General features: G+C 36.0%; 2 protein-coding genes across 2 annotated transcripts in view; one reads left to right on the forward strand and one right to left on the reverse strand.

Moving 5' to 3' along the window:
- Positions 1-15419, forward strand: part of col17a1a (collagen, type XVII, alpha 1a) — a 23027-nt gene extending 7608 nt beyond the window's left edge. The window contains exons 15-52 of the mRNA XM_016480502.1: positions 194-259; positions 358-396; positions 493-624; positions 714-980; positions 1065-1115; positions 1214-1240; positions 4154-4180; positions 4339-4401; positions 4890-4994; positions 5107-5169; positions 5337-5426; positions 5508-5543; positions 5914-5949; positions 6038-6100; positions 6502-6537; positions 6628-6699; positions 6819-6845; positions 7008-7043; positions 7182-7217; positions 7321-7404; positions 7504-7539; positions 7616-7681; positions 7759-7833; positions 7932-7994; positions 8090-8149; positions 8251-8277; positions 8373-8405; positions 8508-8624; positions 8794-8841; positions 8939-9064; positions 9548-9661; positions 9746-9865; positions 10379-10519; positions 12833-12901; positions 13015-13197; positions 13285-13362; positions 13460-13531; positions 13618-15419. Of these exons, the coding sequence (XP_016335988.1) occupies positions 194-259; positions 358-396; positions 493-624; positions 714-980; positions 1065-1115; positions 1214-1240; positions 4154-4180; positions 4339-4401; positions 4890-4994; positions 5107-5169; positions 5337-5426; positions 5508-5543; positions 5914-5949; positions 6038-6100; positions 6502-6537; positions 6628-6699; positions 6819-6845; positions 7008-7043; positions 7182-7217; positions 7321-7404; positions 7504-7539; positions 7616-7681; positions 7759-7833; positions 7932-7994; positions 8090-8149; positions 8251-8277; positions 8373-8405; positions 8508-8624; positions 8794-8841; positions 8939-9064; positions 9548-9661; positions 9746-9865; positions 10379-10519; positions 12833-12901; positions 13015-13197; positions 13285-13362; positions 13460-13531; positions 13618-13682 (2849 nt within the window). The 3' untranslated portion in view covers positions 13683-15419. The remainder of the gene's footprint in view (positions 1-193; positions 260-357; positions 397-492; positions 625-713; positions 981-1064; positions 1116-1213; positions 1241-4153; positions 4181-4338; positions 4402-4889; positions 4995-5106; positions 5170-5336; positions 5427-5507; positions 5544-5913; positions 5950-6037; positions 6101-6501; positions 6538-6627; positions 6700-6818; positions 6846-7007; positions 7044-7181; positions 7218-7320; positions 7405-7503; positions 7540-7615; positions 7682-7758; positions 7834-7931; positions 7995-8089; positions 8150-8250; positions 8278-8372; positions 8406-8507; positions 8625-8793; positions 8842-8938; positions 9065-9547; positions 9662-9745; positions 9866-10378; positions 10520-12832; positions 12902-13014; positions 13198-13284; positions 13363-13459; positions 13532-13617) is intronic.
- A 463-nt stretch (positions 15420-15882) lies between these two features.
- LOC107684308 (serine/threonine-protein kinase 10-like) overlaps positions 15883-18295 on the reverse strand; it is a 25656-nt gene continuing 23243 nt past the window's right edge. Inside the window, exons 14-16 of the mRNA XM_016480541.1 lie at positions 17543-17668; positions 17323-17436; positions 15883-16298 (exon numbers count right to left, since the gene is read on the reverse strand). Of these exons, the coding sequence (XP_016336027.1) occupies positions 16152-16298; positions 17323-17436; positions 17543-17668 (387 nt within the window). The 3' untranslated portion in view covers positions 15883-16151. The remainder of the gene's footprint in view (positions 16299-17322; positions 17437-17542; positions 17669-18295) is intronic.

The following is an 18295-nucleotide window of genomic DNA, read 5'->3' on the forward strand; positions in this document are numbered from 1 at the left end:
CACACACACACACACACACACACACACACACAAAATCTTACCTACCCCAAGCTTTTGAACAAAAATAGTTAAAATAAATAAAAAATAAGTACATTATGATCAGTGTATGACATGATTATTTTACATATTACTTTTTAATTAACATAATATTTTAGTAGAAATGTATTTGTGACAAAGTTTTTTTATATAACAGATTCTGAAGATTCGCTCAAGAGGGAGAAAAAGATGATCTCCAGCACTACAGAATCCACAATGACTGGTGCACTCAGATAAAGTCACTTACTGTATATTATTTAGTTAATAGTAAAATCCTCCCTTAAATTACATCCAATAAAACCATAATTTATGTGTTTTCAGCTTCCAGAGCCTCAACAAAAGACAAGTCAACCTATGCAGGTTATAGAAAAACTTTCATAAACATCAACTCATTCAGCAATGATGGCCTGTTGAATCTGGTTTTGTTCATAGTCGCATATTCTAATGTCACAACAGCGATCCGTAAAGATGAGTCTGATGACGCAGGACTAGGATTCTGTTCCTGCTGCTCGTGGTGGAAGTGGCTTCTGGCACTGATCTTAGGTCTTCTCCTTCTGCTGGGACTCCTCTGTGGTCTCATCACACTGGGTACATTATGTCTCAAAATGTTATTTGAGACTAATTGGTATACCTTGTACTTTGACAGTTTCCTTCATAATGAACATTTCTCTGTCTAGGTGAGGAGGTCCGGAAGCTGAAGGCTCGTGTGGACGCTATTGATGGCGGAGAAAGCACAGTCTCTGCTCGAACCAGTCGTTTTTCCGCCTCCTCAGCTGTCAACATCATTGATCCACTGGAGTCTTCATACACTGAGCGCATCCCTGGCGTCCGTGCCGATAACACTATAAACCTGGGTTCAGCATCTGCTGCACAAGACCCTGTGGTTCTGCAGAGGGCCATCCAACAGATCCTCAGATCTGAACTTCAGTCGGACACCATTAGAGGTGTTTACCATTTATTCATGCTAAACATATGATTTATCCAGTCAGTTACCTAAACATTTATGCATTTTTATGATTTCATTATAGCTTCACTGGCAACTTCACTTAAGGGTGAGAGAGGAGAACCTGGGCCTAAAGGTAACACTTACAGATAAATACATTCAGTAGATAAATCTGGAGAAATACGGAGTGAATATGCATTTTTACTTATTCATACGTTTCAAATGTCATTCTAGGAGACCAAGGACCTCCTGGAGTGAAAGGTATTCATAAAAATATCACACCGAGCTGTCAGATTCAAAATTATGTGAGATTCATAAACAAACATGCATAATATTGCAACAGTATCACATAATATCACAAAAATATTACAATATCACAAATGTATCACAAATATATCATAATATCACAGATTCATTACAATTACATCACAAACATCACAGTGTCACACATTATGAGAATAGTGTCATATAATATCACAAAAATATTACAATATCACAAATGGATCACAATTATATCACAAATAAATCATAATATCACAGATTCATTACAATTACATCACAAACATCACAGTGTCACACATTATGAGAATAGTGTCATATAATATCACAAAAATATTACAATATCACAAATGGATCACAATTATATCACAAATAAATCATAATATCACAGATTCATTACAATTACATCACAAACATCACAGTGTCACACATTATGAGAATAGTGTCATATAATATCACAAAAATATTACAATATCACAAATGGATCACAATTATATCACAAATAAATCATAATATCACAGATTCATTACAATTACATCACAAACATCACAGTGTCACACATTATGAGAATAGTGTCATATAATATCACAAAAATATTACAATATCACAAATGGATCACAATTATATCACAAATAAATCATAATATCACAGATTCATTACAATTACATCACAAACATCACAGTGTCACACATTATGAGAATAGTGTCATATAATATCACAAAAATATTACAATATCACAAATGGATCACAATTATATCACAAATAAATCATAATATCACAGATTCATTACAATTACATCACAAACATCACAGTGTCACACATTATGAGAATAGTGTCATATAATATCACAAAAATATTACAATATCACAAATGGATCACAATTATATCACAAATAAATCATAATATCACAGATTCATTACAATTACATCACAAACATCACAGTGTCACACATTATGAGAATAGTGTCATATAATATCACAAAAATATTACAATATCACAAATGGATCACAATTATATCACAAATAACGTCCGTGCCGATAACACTATAAACCTGGGTTCAGCATCTGCTGCACAAGACCCTGTGGTTCTGCAGAGGGCCATCCAACAGATCCTCAGATCTGAACTTCAGTCGGACACCATTAGAGGTGTTTACCATTTATTCATGCTAAACATATGATTTATCCAGTCAGTTACCTAAACATTTATGCATTTTTATGATTTCATTATAGCTTCACTGGCAACTTCACTTAAGGGTGAGAGAGGAGAACCTGGGCCTAAAGGTAACACTTACAGATAAATACATTCAGTAGATAAATCTGGAGAAATACGGAGTGAATATGCATTTTTACTTATTCATACGTTTCAAATGTCATTCTAGGAGACCAAGGACCTCCTGGAGTGAAAGGTATTCATAAAAATATAACACCGAACTGTCAGATTCACAAATATGTGAGATTCACAAATAGACATGCATAATATTGCAACAGTATCACATAATATCACAAAAATATTACAATATCACAAATGTATCACAAATATATCATAATATCACAGATTCATTACAATTACATCACAAACATCACAGTGTCACACATTATGAGAATAGTGTCATATAATATCACAAAAATATTACAATATCACAAATGGATCACAATTATATCACAAATAAATCATAATATCACAGATTCATTACAATTACATCACAAACATCACAGTGTCACACATTATGAGAATAGTGTCACATAATATCACAAATATATTACAATATCACAAATGGATCACAATTATATCACAAATAAATCATAAAATCACAGATGTGTCACACATTATCACAACAGTGTCACATAATATTACACATATATCACATGTATTACAATTATATCACAAATATATAACAATAATGTAACACATTATCACAACAGTATCATAATATCACAAATGTATTACAAATATATCACAATATCACATCACAACATAACATAATATCACAAATATATGACAATATCACAGCAATATCACAAACGTATGATATCACAAATGTATCACAAATTTACAAATGTATCACAATTATATCACAAATACATCATAATATCACAAATGTTTTACAATTATATCAGAATATCACATCACAACATAACATAATATCACAAATATATGACAATATCACAGCAATATCACAAACGTATTAGTTATATCACAAATGTATCACAAAATTACAAATGTATCACAATTATATCACAAATACATCATAATATCACAAATGTTTTACAATTATATCACAATGCCACACATCACAACAGTGTCACATAATATCACAAATGTATCACAATTATATCACAAGTATATCACAATAATGTCACAGCACAACTGCATCACATAATATCACAAATATATTACAGTATCACAGCAATATCACAAATGTATTAATTATAACACAAACATATCACAATATTGTGTCACAATATAAAAAATATACACATTATCACAACAGTATCATAATATCAGAAATTATTTACAAATATATCACAATAATGCCACATCACAATAGTATCACACATAACAAATATCACAATTATTAATTATAACACAAACATATCACAATATTGTGTCACATAATATAAAAAATATATCAGAAATGTATCACAGTAATGGCACATTATCACAACAGTATCATAATATCAGAAATTATTTACAAATATATCACAATAATGCCACATCACAATAGTATCACACATAACAAATATCACAATATCACAGCAATGTCACAAATGTATAAGTTATATCACAATAATGTCACATAATATCACAAATGTATGACAACAATATCACAAATATATCAGATATATTATGAAATATTATGAAAATGTTTTAATAATATTACAAATAATTTTACAGGTGATGCAGGGTTTCCTGGAATTCCAGGTACTTTTTTTATATCACAAACATTTCAATCCTTTGCACTGACTCTATACTGTACCTACTGACACATACCTAAATATATGAATAAAGAAATACTGATTTGAAATGTACTAAGAAAAGCCTAAATTAATAAACTGAGTTAATGAATGGCATCTTTTCAGGTCCTCCTGGTCTCATTGGTCACCCTGGACAGGAAGGTCCTCGAGGACCCAAAGGAAGTGCAGGTATGATGCAGAGACACTGAACGAGGACTAACTTCTACCAGTCAACTGTAACCCTGGACCACAAAACCAGTCATAAGGGTCAATTTTTTGAAATTGAGATTTATACATAATCTGATGTATGGTTGTATGGTTTGTTAGGATAGGACAATATTTGGCCGAGATACAACTATTTGAAAATCTGGAATCTGAGGGTGCAAAAAAATCAAAATATTGAGAAAATCGCCTTTAAAGTTGTCCAAATTAAGTTCTTAGCAATGCATATTACTAATCCAAAATTAAGTTTTGATATATTTACGGTAGGAAATTTACAAAATATCTTCATGGAACATGATCTTTACTTAATATTTTTTTGACTATTGCTACAAATATACTACTTAAAACTGGTTTTGTGCTCCAGGGTCACAATTGTTTGTATTACAGTTGAAGATGCTCAAATGTGACAAAGATGATTCAGACCTACAACACCTGCTTGTGTGTATTATTCACAGGTGAATCAGGAAATGACGGTTTACCTGGGCCGAGGGGTCGAGAGGGGCCAGCGGGTCACAGAGGAGAACCAGGACCCCCAGGAATTGGAGAGAAAGGAGAGAAAGGTGATACCATTGTCATAATTATTTCTACTGTTATAATATAAACATTTATACACAAGCCCTTGACAACAAGATGAAAAAATGACTTGTTAATTGCTCTGCGTTTGCTCCCCAGGTTCTTCTGGCGATGTTGGTGCACCTGGGCTAGCAGGACCACCAGGCCCTGTGGGACCCAAAGGTAAGACCATCTGCGCCCAGACAAAGAGAGAAACAAGCAGAGAAATATCAGTACAGTATATAGAAATTATTCTGCTAGCAAATAGATACTTACAGATATATTTATTCTGAAGCTGCTAGTAAAGATGGACCTAAATCTCTGGAGAAAAATGTGTTTTGTCGCTGCAGGCGATGCAGGTGCACGAGGCGTACCAGGTCTTCCAGGAGCTCCTGGACCACAAGGCTTCCGTGGAGACTCTGGTGATCCTGGACCCAAAGGTAAATATATATTTTCTTAACATTTTCCCATTCAAGAATTTAATGTGAACTATTTGTTTTCATCATTTTTTAATATTTTAGGTGATAAAGGACCTGCTGGGCCACCTGGGGTCAAAGGTCAGTAGAAACCATAGATATATGTGACCCTGGACCACAAAACCAGTCATAAGTGTCAAGTTCTTAGCAATGCATATTACTAATCAAAAATTAAGTTTTGATATATTTACAGTAGGAAATTTACAAAATATTTTAATGGAACATGATCTTTACTTAATATCCTAATGATTTTTGGCATAAAAGAAAAGTCAATAATTTTGACCCATACAATGTATTTTTGGCTATTGCAACAAATATACCCCAGCGACTTAAGACTGGTTTTGTGCTCCAGGGTCACATATCGGGTATTGCAGTAATGCTGTTTTTCATGTACTTCTAAAGTTTTTATGCTGATGATTATAATTACTTTTTTTTCTTTTTACTAAATTAGGCGATCAAGGAGAGAGAGGTCCACGTGGTGCCACTGGTGAGTTATCTTTCTTACAACTATATATATATATACATAAATCACTGTGGCTTTTTTTTTCACCTTCGCATATAATATTTTTTGACAGGTGAGCCAGGTCAGGTCGGACCAGCAGGGCCTCCTGGTGAGAAAGGTCTTAAAGGATCAGCAGGTAGGTTTCATCACAGAAAGAGAAACTTGAGTAAAAGAAAGCCTGTAACACTTTTATACAACATTTATAATAAGAGCAGCAAATCAGCTATTAGAGTGCTTTCTGAAGGATCATGTGACTCTGAAGATTGGAGTAATGATGCTGAAAATTCAGCTTTGCATCACAGGAATAAATTACAATTTATAATATATTAAAATAGTAAACAGTTATTTTAAATTATAAAAATATTTCACAATATTACCGTTTTTACTATATTTTTGATCAAATAAATGCAGCCTTGGTAAACATAAGAGACCATTCAAGAACATTAAACAAGTCTTACTGACCCCAAACTTTTGGATTGAAAAGAGCTGTATGTGCTGTATCATATCATATATCATATCATATTTCATTTTTTACAGGTGCTCCTGGGCCAGATGGTGTTAAAGGAATTCGAGGTAATTTTAAGACTAAGTGTTGGGAAAATATTAGTCTGTCTTTCTTTTCAAGCATGCATTCTTTAAATTTCTCTTTCATTTAAATTAAAGGGGATCAAGGTCCGATTGGGTTGCCTGGAGCTCGGGGACCCTCAGGGCCTCCTGGAGATGCAGGAATACCAGGTATAAATGAAAAGAAAGTTCACACCATGAATCACACTAAGATCATTTGCTCTTTTCATGCTTTTTAAACATAATTGTTAATAATGCAAACCGTGTAAAGAAAGTGTTTTTCTGCACAGGTGCACCAGGACTCCAAGGACCACCAGATTAGATTTTACTTGTTCTCAGCTGCATATATTAAACAAAACATATTTTGCAGTTATTTTTTTATTTTATTTTTTTTGGTGAAACTGCAGACACTTGCAAGTTAACCTTCACCGGACAAATGTTATTTTATTTTATTTTAACCACTTATTTCCCAACGATAGGTTTGCCAGGTACTCCGGGCCAGCCAGGAGCTAAAGGTATTATTTATTTATTTATTCATTAAATTCTACCTAATAACATAGCATTATGACTGAAGTTTGTATTAGGTAGAAGTGGTATGATGTATATACAGAAATAAACGCTGTCTTACCACATACATGATGTTGTCTCTTTAGGTGAGCCTGGTGAGCCCGGAAGAGTCATTTCTGCAGGTGAGGGAACACAAATGATAATTAGTTAGTAGTAATAATGATAATATTATTAATCTGGCTCATTTGATGGTGACATCATTCATCATCTTATCACTCCTTGTAGGCGCTAATACTAACACTGTGCGTGTACCTGGACCTCCTGGACCTCATGGAGCTCCGGGTCCTGCTGGACCATCTGGACTATCAGGTGTCATGAAGTTCATCATGGATTTAATATGAAATGAAAAAAATCAGTTAAACAGCAGTATGCCCGTGCTAACATTGATTAAATTTTTTTTAACCATAGGTCCTATTGGTCCTGCTGGTCTTCCTGGTCCACCTGGTGAGATTTCTTTTTCTATAAAACAGAAAGACTGAAATCAGAACATTTTAGTTCCCTGACATTTGAATCTCTACAGGTTCAAAGGGAGATAAAGGAGACAAAGGAGAAGATGGGAAGCCTGGAGTCTCTGAGAGTGCAGGGAGTGAGTGTGTTCACTTTTAAAATGTACATAATAAATGCTTTTATATCATTAATTCACTCTTCATCTCAATTGAACAGAGAAAGCTCCTTCTGAACCTGGTCCTCCTGGCCCACCTGGTCCGCCAGGACCACCTGGGAATGATGGACAACCAGGTACATAGTTCCTGAATTTAGATTAGTCTGACTTAATTTTCTCCAGATGGCATTTCTGTATTGCTACGATATTCAATTTTTATTTCGTTTTTCCACAGGTATTGGTCAACCTGGTCCTCCTGGTGAAAAAGGTAAACCAGGAAGCTTTGTACCCACTTCAGGTATGCTTTAATTTACTGTAAGTATTAGCATTTGAGACATTGATCTTAAATTATGGTATAAAAGTGATCTGACTGTGGTTTTTGCGATCAATCAGAAACCTTCTTTGCTGGACCACCTGGGCCTCCTGGACCTATTGGACCAAAGGGATCACAAGGTAGATCCAATACACATTACATATACAGTATATATATTTTTTCTTGAGATCCTGGATCCTGTGGACCCTGTGAATTCTAATGTTTAATGTCTTCTGTTCAGGTGATATTGGTCCTCAAGGCTTCCCTGGTAAGACCGTCCCGTTCAATCACACATACAGCATATAATCATTCTGACATTTTTGGATTACATATAAACTTCTCTTGGATCTTTCTCTGCTCAAGGCCAGCCTGGATTACCTGGAGAACCTGGAATCGGTTAGTGATTCAGATTTGTATAATAAAAATAAAAATAAAAAAATGTTTCGTTATTCTACAATAGTCGGCTGAAAAGTTCAGATTATATTTCCCTGAATCCAGGTATTCCAAGACAGCCAGGGACACCAGGACCACGTGGAGAACAAGGTCCTGAGGGTCCACCAGGACCACAGGGACCTCAAGGACCAATGGGTCCCATAGGGCCAGAAGGTCCAAAAGGTACTTTGGAGCAAACTATATTTGTGTTTTACATAGTTTTCACATATGCCCATGTAAAAAAAAAACATCCTCCAGTTACAGTAAAACACTTGCAATTATAAATGGAGTTAGTGTTTCTACATCTGTGTACCAACATTTTAATTACACCTTTTTTATTATTTAAACAAAGGTGATGCTGGAGTCCCAGGGGCCCCTGGCATTCCGGGATACTCCTACGGTAGGCAAACGGGTCTATTGATCCAATATCTGCAATGACACGAGCCATAAACCATTTCTGTAGTGAAACAGAGTGTTTTATGTGATTGTTTTATAAGGTGGAGGATCCAGAAGTGCTCCGGGATCACCAGGTCCACCTGGACCCCCAGGGCCTCCTGGAGCACCCGGTTCATCGGGTGGCGGTTCACCAGATGTTGTTCAACAGATTTCAGACTACCTTAGAAGTACGTTTAAGAGAACATGAAGAACTTTTATGCACCCAAGCAACTCCCTTAAAAACTGGAACAACTTAAAGGGATAGTTCATCCAAAAATGAATATTCTGTTATCATTTACTCACCCTCATGTCATTCCAAAAATGTATGTCTTTCTTTCTTTTGTGAAACATTATAGAAGATATTTTCAAGGATGTTGATGAGCAAACAGTTTCAGTTCTCATAGCAAAATAGCTTTTTTGGAAAGATTTGGAAAGACATGAGGCTGAGTAAATGACAACAGAATTAATATTCTTTTTCATGCACTATCCCTTTAAGAACTGCATAGCAGCTGACCACGACATGCTAGCATTGGGGCAACAAATGTTGAGAAGAAAAGCATCTTTAGAAGTTTAGGTTCCATTTGGTGCCACTAGAAAAGACACCTTTAACTAGTTATCGAGATAAATGGGTAAATAAGCTCCATGACTGTAATATTTAATGTCTTCTGTAGGTGAACCCATCAGAGAATACCTGACTGGACCTCCAGGCCCACCTGGACCACCAGGACCTACCGGATCAGGCTCTGAAGATTTGCTAGCTAACCGTGTCATTGAATACCTTCAAAGTGAGTGTGAAATGTGTTTAACTTTCAACTAATGTGGTTTATGAAAGATTTTGGTGCATCCACAATTTCTTTGGTTATTTATAGGAGATGAGGTGAGGCAGTACCTGATTGGTCCTCCAGGGCCCCCAGGACCCCCAGGTGTGCCAGGTGGATATGGCTTTAACACTCAGGAAGTTGCTGGACGAGTGCTGAGACTGTTGAATGGTAGGACCTGGGTCATATGGCTTAGATAAAAGTCCTGTAACATATACTACTGTTCACAAGTCGATAAGAGTTTTTAAGGTTTTTGAAAGAAGTCTTTTATGCTCAACAAGACTGCGTTTATTTGATAAAAAAATACAGTTAAAAGAGTAATATTGTGAAGTTTAATATCATTTAAAATAACTGTTTTCTATTTGAATATATTTTAAAATGTAATTTATTCTTGTGATGCAAAGCAGAATTTTCAGCATCATTACTCCAGTCTTCAGTGTCACATGATCCTTCAGAAATCATTCTAATATGCTGATTTGTGCTCAAGAAACACTAGTCTATATGAATCAGTTCAAAATTAAGCTTTTGATTATTTAAAGTTTGCTAATAGCAAGAATTGACCATTTAAAAAAAAAAACATCTGTCAACTACAAATCTCAATATCTGGAGACAACAGCTGAAATGTTATCAAAATTAATTTAATAGGAACAGCTTGTATTAAAAGGATGATCTGTGTTGTTTTAGATGCTGGTTTCACAGGTCTGCCAGGACCTGCCGGTCCCCCAGGACCTCAAGGACCACCAGGAGGCTCTGGAGGACTATTGTCTTACGCTGTTAATGAAAACCAACCACAAATCCATGCAGAGCCTCAGGAGTATATCAAAAGTAAGAAGAGGGTTTTCTTAAACACATTTGATCTTAAGTCTCTCTTCAGTAGTTCATTGGTGGCATGTTTATTAGATGAGATCAAAACTTTAACTCATTTGAGCTGAATGACACTATTGTCTTCTGAAGAGCTGCTTTACAGATGAATCAAATTAATTTAGTAACTGATGAATTTTGCAACATCAGCACTGTTATTGAACTGAACTGAATCAATATTGAACTGACGTCCCTGGATAACAGCACTGTTGTTACCTGTAAAGCTGCTTATCGCTGAATGAAACTTGTTTTGTAATTAATGAACTGTACATCGTTATTGAACTGAACTGAATCAACAGGGACTTGAGCTGAATAATGACACTATTATTGTCTTTTTAGAGCTGCTTTAAAAGCATTATTTGAATTTGTCTCATATTTAATGACGTTTACATGATTGATTCTGTTATTTTCCTGTTTAATATGTGACCCTGGACCACAAAAACAGTCATAAGGGTAAATTAAATTTTCGAAATTAAGATTTATACATCATCTGAAAGCTGAATAAATAAGCTTTCCATTGATGTATGGTTTGTTAGGATAGGACAATATTTGGCCGAGATACAACTATTTGAAAATCTGGAATCTGAGGGTGCAAAAAAATCTAAATATTGAGAAAATCGCCTTTAAATTTGTCCAAATGAATTCTTAGCATATTACTAATCAAAAATGTAGTTTTAATATATTTACAGTAGGAAATTTACAACATATCTTCATGGAACATGATCTTTACTTAATATCCTAATGATTTTTGGCACAAAAGAAAAATCAATAATTTTGATCCATACAATGTGTTTTTTGGCTATTGCTACAAATATACCCCAGCGACTTAAGACTGCTTTTGTGCTCCAGGGTCACATATATTATGTAAACAAAATCTTTTATTTTGGATGCGATTAATCGTTGCCCAGTACAAAAAAAATAAAAAATAAAAAATAAAAAGAAAGTATCGGTATCGTACTTGTTCAGTGCAGCCCTACTTGCAGTGCAGGCTAAAGAATCATAAGACTCACAAGGAAATAGCTTACTTCCTAGTTGCAAAATAAGGTGGATACACTATGGATGATATGCATGAAATAAGCAGAAGAAATGCTTGAGTAATGATGTTGTGCTGATACCTGAGTTTGGTGGGCTGTCGTATGTACGGGTTTTCCTCTGCTCCGCTGATGCCCCTGACCCCTGCGCTTTCCTCTGAGAGAAGACAGTCACAAATCACACCCAGATCAACACAGCTCACTCAAGAGCAGCAGGTAAATGAGGATGAATACCTTGCAGCTCCTCCATGTCCCATGAGTGCGGTGCATGAGGGTGGAGCGGTGTGGACACCAGATGAGCAGACAGGGAGAAGTCACAGGTGTGGTTGGGACACGGGCCTACAGAGACGTTACGTGCTGCCCACAGGGTACTCTCATCCGTGATGGACTCTGCGCTGACTGGAGTGTCCTAATAAAGACACACAACGTCAACAGACTTGCTTGATTACTGGCCTCTATGACTCTACAGCTGCGAACAGTGCTTACATTGGCTTTGGACACTGGGACTTCCATCAGCGCTCGGCTCTGTGGTGGTTTGCTTCGGTACTGGCCAGAACTGAAGGACAGATGGAGAGAACACGGTCAGAGGTCACTTACAGAAACCATTCACATTACTGGATGAACGAAGGCCTCGTGTCTCACCCTCCGTTCTCCTGCTCATCTCTGTCCTGATATATCATGAATGGAGTTGCGCTGGGAGCTTTAACACATGAGGGGGCGCTGCCTGAACAACACAGGACGACAATCAGAGCACATTCTAACCAGCAGCACGCCGTTGCTTCAAAAGCCAAGTGAAGAGACAAAAATAACACAACTGGGCTGTCACTATCAATTTGAAGAGGTGCTTCACCACTGCTTCAATATATATATATCCTTTCAAATGGTTTCTGCGATTATTCTTCGAAATATTAAATGATTTGACAGCTTAGGTCACAAAGGTCATTAGGGCCTCTCATCTACATGACCAATTTACAATTAAAGCATTTAGTTTATTTTTCATCTTTAAGCATTAGAAAATAATGAAGAGTGTTGTCTGAAACCTATAGCTGAGAAAAAGTACTTTGGAGCAGCAGAGTTTCATTCCGCTTCGGTCTTGTTTGCCGTTTGTGGTCTCTCATATGCAAAAGAAATGGCACAGCGACTTAAGACTGCTTTTGTGGTCCAGGGTCACATATGGTAAAGCTGCTTTAAAATGACCTGTATTGTATCAAGCGCTGTATAAACAAATGTGACTTGACGTTTGCAGGGCACCCAAGCTCTGATGAGAATTTGGATTACGCAGTCATCGCTAAAAAGGTTTCAGATTACATTAAGTGTAAGTTATGCTACATGTGACAGTCTTATAAATAGCCTTGAAAAAACAAGATATGGGTAGAAAAAGATGTAGGAACTCTTTGTTGAGTCTTGAATGTTTGCATTTTTCCACAGCTCATGGCCTGTTACAAGGTCAAGATGGTGTGATAGGGATTCCAGGTTCACGAGGTCCACCAGGTCTACCAGGTCCACCAGGTCCAATAGGATTCAGTGGACCCCCTGGACGCCCTGGACCTCCAGGAATCAGTCCAGAACTTCCTTACTCCAACATGACTGCAATCATAGACTACATCAGAGGCAAGATGGAACTTGTTAAAAAAAAAAAAAAAAAAATCGTATATATTTACTATGCATGATTTTAATTACAATTGACTGTTTCTGTAGACCACCGTATGATTGGACCACCAGGTATAACAGGGCAGAAAGGGGAGCCGGGATATTCTGGACCAGTAGGACCAAAAGGTACATGTTCTACTTATCACATGCCCATATGATGTTCATATGCACAGATGTCAACAGCACAACTGTACAAATCTCATCTACCTTGTTTCATATCCAGGTGACAGAGGATTCACAGGTCCACCAGGTACCCCAGGCTTCCCAGGAATGAAAGGAGAGAAGGGAGAGAAGGGTATTTATCAGTTTACTAAATGCATGAATAATCATAATTTTTTTTTTTTTTTTCATGAGAATGTCATAAACCTTTTTTCCCCACAGGTGAGGCTTCATATGTCACTCGGAGGAGGAGGAGGAGGAGCAGTCATTTAGAAGAGTGCATTTAGCTGGTGTGCTTTAAGCTGCTAAGGCTTTAAAAATGACATGTACATATTTATTCTTTTCTATTTTTATTTTTTTGGACAGTGTTAGATCAATTTATTACCGAAAGCTAAATATATTCACATTGAATTAACAAGCATTACATGATCAAATTCACCTTTATGATGCCAGTTTTTAAAGAAAAAACATTTTTGCAAATGTATTTTTTCCTCATCATGAAAGTCTGGTTTTCTTGCATGACTGCAGAATGGGATTTAACATATAATCTGGGTATGTGCTTTAAATTGTGCTTTTTGCCATTTGCGTTTTTAAACTGCTTTCATTAGACTTAAAAGTGGCTTGACATTTAAATTGAGAATAAAGATTGCTTTTTATTTTAAAGCTGTGACTTACAGACAGACCTACAGTAATGTTCATAAACAGAGAGAGACTTGAATACAGAGACCCAGACAACTGAACTATTTACCACAAATGTTTTAATTACAGCAGCTTCCTATAATCACAATGATTTGATCTTTGACACAAACACAGTACATACAACTGTTATGCTACTAACTTTACCTCATCAGTTGAAAAAGCTTTAAAAAAAAAAAGTCTATGAAAATGCAAACAGGCGTCATGAATGTACTGAGTATGCGACTACCTGCAGGAATTCCTTTATCAGGAGGTGCACGGCACTCTCTGTTCAGTCAAATGTGCTGTAAAACATGAGCAATGCTCTCAGGATATCATAATGACAAGAAATTCATGTTTTGACATTTGTCTTTTCTCACAGATTTTAAATGTTTTGTTCAGTTTTTACAGATTACGGCACAAATGTAAATGCAGTAAACACATTTAGAACTGTATGTTGAAAGTTGAGATGAAAGGAAATCTAGTACAAAAAAAAGTGCTACAATATACAATACCTGACTGATTAAAGCCGTGTCGGTTCACAGGACACATCATCCTCTATACAATTTTACCGAAAAGTACCATAATGTATTGTAGAGGTGTCTGAGTGAATCTCAATGAAACTAAAACGCATGCATTTGAAAAAACCATTTGGTATTTTTTGGAGAATAAGTAGCATGGACATTATGACGAGATTGAGCTCTCTTGCTTTGAAGCTCACAGACATAATTGAAAGTTGAGATGATTTACTTAGGCTACATGTTCACATTGCATAGCAGTGCAAGCGCAAATGCACTTTAAACCACAGTGACGTCAGGATATTTTCATACAGTGTGGATGCTATGCTAAAAACTGCTGCTACTTTAAATCCTATAGATCCATTTTATGGTAAACAAAGCTCAATAAAAGTGATGTGAGATAACAGAATCAAATATATTTAAATCCTGTAATTCATACACAAAATAACCAAGAAATGTCCTTATTTACCTCTAAATAATGTGCCTTTAAACTTCATTATAATTGAAATCAACAAATTTAAGAACATTTGTTTGAATTGGCAAAAACAACAACAACACAACTGATTCAGACTGATTTCGAGATTTAAATCATTCGCTTGGTTCTCGTAACTACTGACATCAAGCATTGACTCTTTAGTGCAAGCAAATTAGCTTGAAGCTGAACAGTCATTCCATGTATGTATTAGGTATAATCCTAAAATACCACAGTAAACCACATCGTTAAGACACTGAGACCACTGATTCGAGAGGGAATAAAGGTAAAAATCAATAAAAATAAAAAAAATAAATTTAGTGGCATACAGAATCACATTATCTTTCATAAACTATTGCTGAAATGTTTAGGGCAGGGGTGCCCAAACTCGGTCCTGGAGGGCCGGTGTCCTGCAGAGTTTAGCTCCAGCTTGCCTAAACCTCAAGTATGCCTAGTAAGACCTTGATTTGCTGCTTCAGGTGTGTTTGATTAGGGTTGGAGCTAAACTCTGCAGGACACCGGCCCTCCAGGACCGAGTTTGGGCACCCCTGCCCTAAACATTTCAGCAATAGTTTATGAAAGATAATGTGATTCTGTATGCCACTAAATTTATTTTTTTTATTTTTATTGATTTTTACCTTTATTCCCTCTCGAATCAGTGGTCTCAGTGTCTTAACGATGTGGTTTACTGTGGTATTTTAGGATTATACCTAATACATACATGGAATGACTGTTCAGCTTCGAAGAGTTTAGCTCCAGCTTGCCTAAACCTCAAGTATGCCTAGTAAGACCTTGATTTGCTGCTTCAGGTGTGTTTGATTAGGGTTGGAGCTAAACTCTGCAGGACACCGGCCCTCCAGGACCGAGTTTGGGCACCCCTGGTTTAGGGAAACCACACCGAAAATCCTCCTTTAAAGTTAAAAAAGAATAATAAAATAAAAACAAAAGCAAAAAAACTTCTCTGGAGTTTACTGGAACTATGAAGTCCCTCCTTCCTTCTGACTGACATCAGCGATCAGAGGGAACAAGGCAGCAGAAGTTCAGTCACAATGCAGTTTAGCATGTCTGTGCTTTTAGCGTGAATGTGTGCGTTAAAACCCGGTGGACTGGACGCTCGGGACGGGGTAGAACTTCGAGATCCGGCTCTGGGTGGAGGGGTTAAGGCATGCAGACTCCCCGCTCATTTTGAAGAACATTTCCTGTTCCTGTAGCTTACGGGCGAACTCTTCCTCAAGGGCCTGCACACAGATGTTTCACGTTCTTAGTACATTAACCAATGCAACCTTTTTAACATGATTGAAACGTGGAATATTAAAGGTGCACTCAGTAATGATTTACTGGACTTATACTGACACCTGGTGGTGTGGATGAAGCATTACACAAAAGCGTTTCATAGTCAGCCATTATAGATTCATTCAGTGCAAAGAAGTCTTGTAACGGTGTTTAGCAAGATCAGCAGACTTTGAAACACAGCAGATTTGGCTTGTCGTGTGATCTAAACATGCCATTTTTAATAAATGAAAAAGAAGTGCACCTTTAAAAGTCTCATTCAATGTACACAAAGAGCACAAGATACCGTGTAATTTCTCTGAATTATCAGAAAGAACAGCAGTTTAATTGCTTAATGATATCACAATATATTGGTTTAATGAAGATTGAAAATAACCTAGAAAATATTAATAAAAAGTTATTTTTTTAAAAGAAATTAATAGTTTATTCAAGGATGCATTCAATTGATCAAAAGTCACATTAAAAGACTGATATAAGGCATATAATGTTATGAAATATGCTGTTTCTTTTTACTTTCAAAGAATCCTGAAAAAAATTATCATGGTTTCCACAAACATATTATGCAGCACAACAGTTATCAACAATGATAATAATAGGAAAATGTTTCTTAAGCAGCAAAATCGCAACGAATGATTTTATTAGAATGATTTCTGAAGGATCATGCGACACTTGGGAATAATGAGGCTGAAAATTCAGCTTTGTCCTCGTAGGAATAAATTACATTTTAAAATATATTCAAATAGAGAACAGTCATTTAAACTGTAATAATATTTCACAATATTACAGTTTTTGCTGTACTTAAACAAATAGATAAGAAATAAAAACCTTTACAAATCTTACCAGCCTCTTTTGAATGGTAGTGTATATAAATTTCCATTGCAGGTTTCATGTGCAACATTTATAGTGACTCAACCATTCATAACTTCAGAACTATGCCTGAGGTTCAGTACTACTGTTAATAACATTAAGTACCTTCTTGCGGGGTCTGAGTTTGTCTCTCCAGTCCTTGAGCTCTGCGCTGTGCTCCTCATCCAGCTCCTTCAGCTTCTGAGTCTCATGCTCGATCAACAGATGGCACTTCTCATTCTGAAACACACACGAGACACTATTACTTTTGTTTTTAGGATGAAGAAACCAATTTATAAAAATAACGCACTTGCAGAAATGCTGTACGGTTTGCTGAAGTGTGTACCTGCAGCTGCTGTAGTTCTCTGACGTTGGCGTCGCACTGCGTCTGCAGATCTCTCATCTGAGTCTCATGTTTCTGGTGTTGATGGACACGCTCGTTCTTTTGTCTCTTCTCCTCCTGTGCTGCAAACTGTTCATTGGACACACAAATATACAATATTTACTACACAAACACAAACATGTCGACTATAAGAAGAAAATAATCTGTGTAATATGTTTAAATATTTAGGGATGCACAATATGTAATCTGTTATTGGCCAATATTAGAGATTTATTCGGAAACTGTAATATTGGATATATAGTAATGATATCGGCACATCTTGCAATATTGAGCTGATATATATATATTGGCCAATAACCAATATGGCACAGATATTTTGTGCCAACATTACAGATTTTTATTTATCTGTTGATTGGAGATATATATATATATATATATATATATATATCATTAGATATATATCAAATAAAAATCTGTAATGTTGGCACAAAATATCTGTGCCATATTGGTTATTGGCCAATATATATATATCAGCTCACTATTGCAAGATGTGCCGATATCATTACTATATATCCAATATTACAGTTTCCGAATAAATCTCTAATATTGGCCAATAACAGATTACATATTGTGCATCCCTAAATATTTAAACATATTACACAGATTATTTTCTTCTTATAGTCGACATGTTTGTGTTTGTGTAGTAAATATTGTATATTTGTGTGTCCAATGAACAGTTTGCAGCACAGGAGGAGA

This window comes from Sinocyclocheilus anshuiensis, unplaced genomic scaffold (assembly GCF_001515605.1).
Source record: "Sinocyclocheilus anshuiensis isolate Anshui unplaced genomic scaffold, SAMN03320099.WGS_v1.1 scaffold1371, whole genome shotgun sequence".
In the NCBI taxonomy this organism is placed as follows: Eukaryota; Metazoa; Chordata; class Actinopteri; order Cypriniformes; family Cyprinidae; genus Sinocyclocheilus; species Sinocyclocheilus anshuiensis.